Raw genomic sequence first — 10,873 nt, 5'->3', positions numbered from 1 at the left:
AATATTAAGAAAAAAATGTCGAAAACAAATAAAAGATTATATTGAATAAAATAAATCTCCATTTCTTGTTGCGACTCTGGCTTGTTATTAGAAATACCAAGAAAACGTTCTGTAATTTTTACATAATGCATATGTGCCATTGTTATATCGAATGCTGGTTTAATTTACCTAATATTTTATTAGTGAATAAATTATATTAGGCTAGTATTAGAACATTATAAAATTGATGTTATATTTAATTAAGAAACAATAAAAGCTTACAAAATTAAATTTTATATTTAATTCTATTTCTTTCCTCCACCTTTCTTCTCTGCTATGACCGTGGCCGCTTGCATTTTCTTTTGCAATTTTTTCAACTGAAAATAATGTTAATTACTTTTAATATATTATAATATTATGTAAAATTTCTGCATATAAATTAAAATGATAAACTATTTTCTTAATAGCAATGTCATCATCATCACATCAGTCTTTAACTGTCCACTGCTGAACATAAGCGTCCTCCTTGGGGAGTTTTGTCAGTGCTTGCCACGCTTGGCAGGAGGATTGGCAACTGTAGTTAGACTTTGGAGATGTTTCAAAAGGGATCCTGCTGCCCATCCTTAGCCCTCTCTTTGTCTAAATAGACAAAGAGAACCACACGCATAAGCACTACATGTGATCCCACTAAATTGTGTGAGCTCAGAGACAATGAAAGAATGCTCATGAATGCAATCAACCGAAAAGATAATCTTCTATTCTCAACGGTTGACCGAGCTATGCATACTCATTGAATGCATCAGGTTACGTATTCAACATAGATGAATAGTATTTACATTTGGTTGTATAGACATAACTTCTGATTGATAACCAATTTGATCACCCATCCAAAAAGTGACCCCACTCAACGTTGCTTGACGTCATAAAGTACCTTATTTTTATAAAAATATGTAAAAATTTAACAACCTAATTTTAAATAGTGTCTTAATTTTATGTTAGGAGTTTAAAGTATATCTAGGCAAAGCAATACCTACCTGATGCTAGATAGAAAATATAGAAAAAACAAAATTACGCTTTCTTCTTTCCTTTTCTGCCTTTCCCTTTCTGCTGCATGTAAGAAGATACATTTATAGATCAATAATAGATCAATCAAGTCGTTCCCATAATGTAGAACTAGTGTAAAAATAAGTCAGTCAAAAAATACAGAATTTTACAATATAATTTGGAAAAATTATCTCAAATAATATTGGTAACGTCCATTTGACGTCTTTTTAATGTAACGATTAGATTTTTCTAAAGTCAGTATATTAATTGATATATTAATATACAGTATGTATCAATATATCGACATAATATTATATATAATATCAGGGGTGGCCAACCGGTTAATTGCGACCGACCGGTCGATCGCAACTATTAATCCAGTCGATCGTGGCAGGACAAAAAAATATAATATTTTGCTAATCTAGCGGAAGATGCTCAGATGCTATGCTCACACTAATATAAATAAGTAGTTACTAAGAATAATTTTTAGTTTTATGTTTTCCCTCTCAATAAAATGATAAAATACTACAATACTACGTAATTATGTACTGCACTATGTTGTTTCATGTGAGATTTCAAGAAGTATATAATAGGTAGATCGCACAGGGTTTTGTCAGTAAACAGTAGATCTTGGATGTAGTCAAGTCGGCCGCTCTTGTTATATTATTCAATTAAAAAATTTACTTTAGACGCAAATAATAAATTTAATAAATTTGAAATAACATTAAATAGATGATACATTTGAGATGATTTAGGAACGATAATAAATCAAGTCAGTATCTTTTCCACGCGCTATTATACCTCCTAAAAGCATTAGCGTGAAGATAAATATGCAATGGTAAATTTTTAGGAATTAAAAATTTGGAAGGCATTGTTAATAATAGCCCCATTGGTACACAATATATTTTAACACGGTTAAATTTTAACACGGACGGTAGGGTAAATATAAAATTATAATGTACAAATTTGACGTTCATAAGCGGCTAAAATGTCCTACATGAATAAATGATTTTTGAATTTGAATTTGAATTTGAATTTGAAACAAGTCAACCTCCATTCGGTCCCTCCTGGACCTATTTATCCTTCACTAGTATCCTGGCTACATATACTAATAACCCAGGCAAATTTATTGAAAATTCTAAAAAAGCCCCGGTAAACAAACCCATAGAAAAAGCAAATTACTGAACTACCTGAACAAATTTCTATATATTGTAGCTAAGAACCGTCTCGTTCACGTCAACTTTAAAACGAAAAAACCACATCATAATCGGTCTATTAATTTAGGAGCTACGATGTCAAACAAACACGCAGACACGTTAATTTATAACACCCGTCTTTTTGCGTCGGGGGTTAAAAATAGGTATACGAAACCGACTGACCCGCTTCTTTTCTGCACGATTTGCCAGCACCTCTCTCCATGCGGACTGTATGACCCTCGCGGCGTGTTCGATCAAGAACTTTGTCATCTTCTCCATCATCTCTTGGTGATATTCTGCCTCGCGCTCCGCCATTAAGGGAATGTACTCTTTGTCTTGTTCTGCCAGTTTCGCCTGCAAAATATATGTCTTCACAAATATCTATAAAAATAAAAGGGCCAAGAATGTGTAGCGGTTTTGTATCTATGTTTTAGATATAAATAATTAATAAGTTGTCAATATTATCTCTATCTAACCATATGTTTACTGTGTGGTCCCGGGATTGAAGGAGCCACCTTTTCCTTTCCCGTAGGTGTAGTAACTGACGGCTTAGGGAGTTTAATGGTCGAGAAATTAGAAGCAACGTCTCTCTTAAAACATCACTAAAGACTAACTGCGGTTACCAATCCGCCTGCTAAGCATATACGCAGCTCCCCTTATGGGAAAGACCTTTGTTCAGCAGTGGACAATTAACAGCTGATATAATAACCGTGTAAGTTTGGAACGGATCACTAATGAATCACTAAGTCCAAGGTATAAGGGCTCCAATATATAAATTAAAAAATTGATATTTCTAATCTTGACCTTAAAATTATTGGATGACAACAAAGTTTTTCTTCGAACGCCCATGAAATACTAAAAATCACCTCGAGTTCTTCGCATTTTTGCACTTCATCTTCATATTTCTCTGTAAACTCGTCTAATTCCACTTGCTTGTCGCCCATTTCCAAATCATATTTTTGAAGCCACGACAGAAGCTGAGTTTCCACTTTGAACCTTATCGGGATTAAAATTAGTAAATTAGAAAACAATTGCCCACAGCCACCTTTTATCATCGCACCGTTCGCCATCGACAGGGAATTCGTCCTCATACGCTTGAACCTAAATGGTCTAATACAGTGCAAAAACTTTCAAAGATATTTTCTCCCGCGAACGCTCAGGCTGTAGAATGAGCTCCCTACTGAGGTTTTCCCTAGAGACTATAGTATGGGATTCTTCAAAAAAGATATATTAAGGTTCCTTCAAAGTCTTACCAGAGGGAGACTTTGTACAAAAGTCGATTGTCGATAGATTAGGTACCTCTGTCCCATTCGTGTTTCAACCGTGGAGCAATTGTGTTTGCATAGCTGTGTTTCGGTTTGAAGTGTGGGATATGGCGTGAATTTACTGGGTACAGAGGAATAACACCTGAGTCCTCAGGAAGGGCAACGCATGGGGGGAGGGAGGTTTTATGGGCGAAACTGTATACTCTGTTATGTCCATGGTACTGCTCATGTCTATAGGCGACGGTTACCACTTTCCATCAGGTGGACCGCCAGCTTGATTGCCATTCTAAGTTGTATAAAAAAAAAGTCGGCAACGGCATGTACCATTTCTAGTGTTGCATATACTAAATACCATGCTTCGTAGTAATTTCATATGTTTAACATTTATGTCGAATACAACATTTCAGCCGTAAAAAATATTTTAATGACGAGTACTAGGTACCTTCGAGCTCTTTGATTTTTTTCGTCTATCAAATGCGTTCTCAACAATGACTCGTATGCCTCTCGGACTTCTATCTCTTCCTCTTTAAGCATTTCATTCTTGACTGCATGAGCTCTAGTAGCGAGCACCATTTGACGATCTGAATCCAATCTAAAAATACAAAAGTTAACTCAATCTTCTATAAAAAAAAAACTTCTGTCATAACATAAACAATCTGTAAGATTGTGTCCTACAAAAAACCGACTTCAACTGTGATAAAACCAGTTATTTGGATCTAAAAACTGAACTACTGAACCGATTTTGATAAAATTTGGGTCTATGGACCAATCTATAAGTATATCCTTTCAGGTAGAAAGAGAATTTTCCAAATCTAATTAGAACTGACGGATTTATGAGGTAAGAAATAAAAAAAAATTATAACAGAATTGAGAATCTCCCGTTTTTGAAGTCGGTTGATAGAAAAAGATTATCTAAAGAAATATATTTTTTACTTGCATTTTCTTTTTTAGTTTAATGTTAGCGTCTTGATTGAGAAGTGCCAGTTCATGCTCCAGTTTATCGATTATATCCGACTTCAATGCCAACGTCTCTTCAAACCGCTCACTTTCTTCTTTCAACGAAGTCGAATATTCTAGAATGTCATTACTCATTTTATTTTAATTAAATTGATTATTACTTAGAAATATGTATCATGACGATATCATGAACGTGCGCATTTTAAAAGCATCTCCATACCGCTATTTTGTTGTAATACCGTCACATCAAAACGACGGCCTTAGTGATCTCCTTCTGGCGGCCCCAGATTCGATTATTTGATAATTATATATATATATATATATATATATATATATATACACACCTCGCACAAATTAACGGAACAAAAAAATTTTTGAAATTTTTGTGTGATTTTCAACAGGCTGTATTTCAGTGAAAAATAATCGTACAGGAAATATATATATATATATATATATATATATATATATATATATATAAATTTTTTGAGCTCCGGTTTCCATGCAATTATTAAACAACGCTTAAAATAATTTTTTCTAAATTTTCTAGGTTTCGTTTTTCACTCTATGGGCATGGAAAAATTTTTTCGATAATTTATATTGTATGTACAGCATGTTTATTCAGCTTCAAAAATCATTTGGATGGCTCAATTACGACCAATCAATTTTTCGAACTTTGAATGCAAAAGCATCCTTTTCCATTCAACTGCTAATATCTCTGGAACTACTGGTCGCACAGCCGCCGAGTTTCTTTATCTGCATAAAATTTCCAATTAAGCACAATCAAGAGTTAGTGAAGAAAAACATTTTTTCCACCTCTAACATTGAATTGAAAAAAGTGGAAAAAAGTGACTTTTTCTCCTTTTTTGGTTACTTGGCTGTATCTTCGCTAATATGGGCGGGAAAGCTAAGGTTTGAGGAAAATTTTACAGTCTATTGTTCCTTAAAGAACCCCTATCTTTCATGTATTGATTTTGGAAAAAATAAGGGAACAAGGTTTTTGTCCCTTAAACTCACCCTAATCCATTCAAAAATCAATAATTTCATTTGTTTTTCACTTTTTACTCAATTTTTTGTTTTTTAAAAATTCATTATCAAAAAAAATCGAAAAAAATCAAGAAAATTTTTAAGAAAAATTTTTTTTTGAAAAGTCGAAAAAAGTTTACAAAAAATTTTTTTTTTTCGTTTTTAAGGAAATCAAACAAAAACTTTGATTGATGATCGATTTACCGCCGGCATTAGCGTTACCCAAAGCATACCACGTGGAGAAACACACACACACACACTTTAGAAAATGAGTTTGGAGTCATTAAATACTGCGGAGCTGACGAACCACGGGGTCTCATTTCTTCTAAAAATTACTTACACAACACTAACACACACACTCTTCAGAAAATGAGTTTGGAGTCACGAAATACTGCGGAGCTGACGAACCACAGGGTCTCATTTTTTCTGAAGAATCCCATATCATAAACACGTGCGTAAGCACAAAAGAAAAATCCGACCGTGCAACCTCCACGTGGTATGCTTTGGGTAACGCTAATGCCGGCGGTAAATCGATCATCAATCAAAGTTTTTGTCAAAAACTTTGATTTCCTTAAAAACGAAAAAAAAATTTTTTGTAAACTTTTTTCGACTTTTCAAAAAAAATTTTTTCTTAAAAATTGTCTTGATTTTTTTCGATTTTTTTTTTTGATAATGAATTTTTACAAAACAAAAAATTGAGTAAAAAAGTGAAAAACAAATGAAATTATTGATTTTTGAATGGATTAGGGTGAGTTTAAGGGACAAAAACCTTGTTCCCTTATTTTTTCCAAAATTTCAATCAATTGGTCCGGGAAAACCGTTGAACCGATCGCTCCAGGGATTTATTCTTTAAGGAACAATAGACTAAAATTTTCCTCAAACCTTAGCTTTCCCGCCCATATTAGCGAAGATACAGCAATAACCAAAAAAGGAGAAAAAGTCACTTTTTTCCACTTTTTTCAATTCAATGTTAGAGGTGGAAAAAAATTTTTTCTTCACTAACTCTTGACTGTGCTTAATTGGAAATTTTATGCAGATAAAGAAACTCGGCGCCCGCTTATTACGACCAGTAGTTCCAGAGATATTAGCAGTTGAATGGAAAAGGATGCTTTTGCATTCAAAGTTCGATATCTCGAAGACAAATGGTCGTAATTGAGCCATCCAAAGCGATTTTTGAAGCTGAATAAACACGCTAAAAGACCTATACAATGGAGTAGCTCGAAAAAATTTTTCCATGCCCATAGAGTGAAAAACAAAACCTAGAAAATTTAGAAAACATTTATTTTCAGCTTTGTTTAAGAATTGCATGGAAACCGGAGCTCAAAAAATTTTTTTACCAAAAAATCTGAAAACTAGAGTTTTCAAGCTTCAAAACCCTTTTTTTAAATTTCCTGTACGATTATTTTTCACTGAAATACAGCCTGTTGAAAATCACCCAAAAATTTCAAAAATTTTTATGTTCCCTTAATTTTTGCGAGGAGTGTATATATAATTATTATTATAAAATATTACAATATGCCACGCTGCGATAAATTATATTATGTACAAACATATTAAAATCATATTCGAATACAAACCTTTAATTTTCCCAATCAATTTTTCATTGGAAGCTTCTAGTTTTCTTGTATTAATTTTCGCGGCCAATTCTTCCGCCGCAGTGGTATTCATTTGTGTTACCATCAGATCGCGGAAGTGTTCGAACGTCAATAAATACTCCAAAGCATTGACAGGTTTGGTCTGTGGAAATAACTTTAATGTATATATTTTTTTTTATGGATGAAAATGGAATGGTAACCCCACCTGCGCTAACGGGATACGCTGGCGGAGCACCAGTGAAGGATGATAGATGAGAATGAAAACAGGCCAATTAACCCATCATGGTGAATTCATCAGGAATTAACTATGATAGTTTCCAGGGGGAACAGCGAGGAGGTCGACCTGGTTGGGTATATTGCTAGCAATGGGATTCTTAGTCTCCATTACTAATAATCCGTTCCCCCCCCCCCTTTATGTATATTTATAAATACTTATTTTTATATGTATATTGAACTTTTTTTAAATACACTATCGGGACTCAATGCGATGAAAAAGTTTAGGTTTAGGAGGCTTATGTTCAGCAGTGGACAGTTAACGGCTGACATGATGGTAGAGAATTACACCATTTGCTGTCTAATCACATCTAAACGTATGATTGGAATTGAATAAAGTTTAGCATACCAATTACATATCCTGAACTAATACAACATCCTTGCAGTTAGCGTTACAAACCTAGGCAAAGAAAAAAAAACAACAGGTTACCTCCCGTGTTTCTTCATACTCCAATTTCATCTGTAAGACATTAAGAAATATTTCTATTATATTATAAATGTTTTAATTATTTGATTGCAATAAGATGCTATTTTTTTTATAATAATAAATAAATAAAATGTTTCCTCCTATTATTGTACGCACACTGCTCGTTGGTAATTAATGCTCCTTTCCAGGGTTCCTTCTCAGGGTTTACTAGAAGAGAATCTCTCTCTCTCTCTCTCTCTCTCTCTCTATATATATATATATATATATATATATATATATATATATATATATATATATATATTCTTTATTGCACTTAAACAATACAAGCGATGATTAGTTTAACAACTTGTTAGCAAGGTAGGACTTATCTCTGAAAGAGATCTCTTCCAGCCAACCCAGTGTAGTTAGAGAGAAAATAATTTAATTTGGGTAATCCAGTGCAAAGGTACCGGTGAAATAATGTAAATACAACAAACACAAATTGTGAATAAATATATAAATACGTAAATAAGTAAATAGATAAATATATATACATATGTATAAGTGCGTAGAATTATCATGTACAATTGTATTATTTATAAATTGTTCAACAATATGTTTATATTTTTTTGTGTACAATAAAGTATAAATAAATAAATGCAATAATATAAAAATAGTTACCTCCTGTATCATTTCTTCGACTTTGTCTTTGAGAGCTGGATAACTATTCATAATGTACAATAGATGTCCTAATTCTGGATTCAAACGGTTCTTCAATGAAATATCACCCTAAAAATAATACAAATACAAATCATTTTTATGGAAATTATTTACGAGCACTTTTAAATCATAAGTTTTTAAGAATGTAGGGTTCGAGAAAATATTGGAATGGAATGTAAGATTGTTAATTACGTTTTTTGTAACTTCAATTTCATCGACCGTTTATAACAATAAACAACTTTTTCTAAATAATTTAAGATTGTGTTTTATAAATAAAACAACCGATAAAAAAGAAACAATCGTGAAAAAAAATAGTTATTTTGATTTAAAATCTAAACAACAGAATCAATAAAATTTCTATGGGACTAACCTCTAATTATAGCTTTTCAAATAAAAAAAGAATTATCCAAGGTTTATAACTAAAGTAATTATGAGGTAACAAACATAAAAAATACAACTGAATTGAGAACTTCCTTCTTTTTGAAGTCTGTTGAAAATAATGTAAAATAAATGTGTCGAAATAAAATATTTTTTTATACCACTGATGTGGCAAACAAGCATACGGCCCATCTGATGGTAAGCGGTTACCGTAACCTATGAACGCCTGCAATACCAGAGGTATTACGGGCTCGTTGCCGACCCTGAAGAAACCTCTTTACCTCAGCTATGAAAGAACTGTGAAAGATTCAAAAGCATTTTTTCCTTGTCCTGTTTTTTTTTCCTAGTAATTATCTAATCTTCAAAAAGGGATATCAGTATTTGTTATTAGAAACAATATATCGGAAAGGTATAATTTAGACCACATAAAGTTGAGCCGTTTTAAATATTTGATTTTCTAAATTTATCCGACTTAAACTCATACACATATAGTAACGTACTAAAATTGCCTTTTATCTTTTTTATGTGGTGTAAATGAAATGGTAACCACCCCTGCGTTATCAGTATATGCTGGCAAGACATGAGTGAAGGATGATAGATGAGGTTGAACTTAGATGTTTATAGCTATCTCATTGTGACAAGAGATTTTTTTTTATTGATTTTCAGAGGAGACTGCGTGGAGATATATTGCTAGCAATACGGTTGCTGTATCCGATCAATAACAATCCCCTCCCCTCCCCACCCCACCTACGATATGATATATATACTATGTTACTTAAAATATTGATGCACTCACTGCTTTCAAGTCTTCCATGGCAGCCATATTCAGTAGACTGGTCGAGAACAAAGGATTATCATATTGTTCGAATATAAAGGTCAGATCATCCATATGTTGCCTGGACAGCACAGAGGTGAGTGTCCGGTACTCTTGAACGAGCTTTGGGAGACACAGTGCTAGCTTGGTTTTGTATATGGCTTCGTCCAGGATTTTAGTGATGCGCTCCGTTTGGATGTGGCATTCCAGATCGATGGGAGATGCGACTAATAAAATAAAAATTAATTTTTATTTTTATTTCTCTTAATTTTTTTTTTAATTATACTTTCTACGTTGTCATCTATTATATTTATAAAAAATATTTATATAATATATATTGCGTATGAAATTAATAGCCTCTCCCATAGGGGGTTTTTCCAGTAGCTGCCTCGCTTGGCAGGCGGATTGGCAATTGCTGTTTGTCTTTTACTGATGTTTTAAAATATATATATATATATATATATATATTGACTGCAACATATATATCACACTCTGGTATATTTATGGTGTTGTCTTTACTTCAAAACTTAAGGTACACCTGGAATTGGAATAACAGAACTATAAGTTATTAGCACGCACATAAGTTATCCACGACGTTACCCGCGTGAATCATTGTATTTATTAAACTAGCCGTAACTAGGTACCGTATTTCGTTGCAACCCCTTCAGCTGTTTAAGCATGATATTGTAACAAATATCCAAACATCTTTACAAGCTTTCATATTTATAATATTAGTATCATTAACCATTGTCCTTCGTTAGATCCCTATCTTTTTCTGTATTAGCTGTGCTGGTCCCTGATCTGCTACTTCCTGTCTTCGAACTCTCGGAGAAAGTTGACGGTGACTGAAGAGTGCCAGAGGATATTGCGTCCATCACTTAAAAATTCTTTCAAGTTAGATTTTTCACTCTTTTCGAATTCAATTCACTAATGTAATAAAATTTTGCTTGATTTTTATAGATGTAACGTAACTGTGGTAACAGTCAATAGTAAAATAATGATAGTTGCTATGGCAACAAATAGAGATTTCTCATCAAAAAATTACTAATTGGAATTTTGGTTGAAAGCTTAACATAATTTAACATTTTTATTTCTTTACCTGTTGCTTTTTAAGATTTATATACAAATAAAGCCGTATATTACCTGTATAAAAGTACAACATGGGTGCAATAGGGGGGAAAGGGATTGTTAGTAATGGGGACTGAGAATCTCATTGCTAGCAA

General features: G+C 32.9%; 1 protein-coding gene across 1 annotated transcript; it reads right to left on the bottom strand.

Annotated features, from left to right (window-relative positions):
* Positions 1–107: 107 nt before the first annotated feature.
* LOC116413107 (dynein regulatory complex protein 10-like) lies at positions 108–10,620 on the bottom strand. Its single transcript, XM_052897376.1, has 10 exons — positions 10,396–10,620; positions 9,633–9,877; positions 8,420–8,527; positions 7,763–7,792; positions 7,042–7,201; positions 4,422–4,557; positions 3,927–4,076; positions 3,086–3,215; positions 2,403–2,573; positions 108–356 (listed from the first exon to the last, which is right to left on the bottom strand). The coding sequence occupies exons 1-10, from the start codon at positions 10,523–10,525 to the stop codon at positions 285–287; spliced, it is 1,332 nt and encodes a 443-aa protein (XP_052753336.1). The 5' UTR covers positions 10,526–10,620; the 3' UTR covers positions 108–284.
* Between the last annotated feature and the right edge of the window lie 253 nt (positions 10,621–10,873).

The sequence above is a fragment of the Galleria mellonella genome, unplaced genomic scaffold (assembly GCF_026898425.1).
Source record: "Galleria mellonella isolate WM207_F2 unplaced genomic scaffold, CSIRO_AGI_GalMel_v1 utg36, whole genome shotgun sequence".
Classification (NCBI taxonomy): Eukaryota; Metazoa; Arthropoda; class Insecta; order Lepidoptera; family Pyralidae; genus Galleria; species Galleria mellonella.
This window is presented reverse-complemented; position numbering and strand designations above follow the sequence as displayed.

Bases quoted from the DNA above. Each gene is read 5' to 3' on its own strand.
- LOC116413107 (XM_052897376.1), bottom strand. From the start codon at position 10,525: ATGGACGCAATATCCTCTGGCACTCTTCAGTCACCGTCAACTTTCTCC. The intron at 2,574-3,085 runs GTGATTTTTAGT...TATATTTTGCAG, and splicing joins AAAAATGCGAAGAACTCGAG to GCGAAACTGGCAGAACAAGA. The intron at 357-2,402 runs GTCAGTCGGTTT...CATTATTTTCAG, and splicing joins ATCGTGCAGAAAAGAAGCGG to TTGAAAAAATTGCAAAAGAA.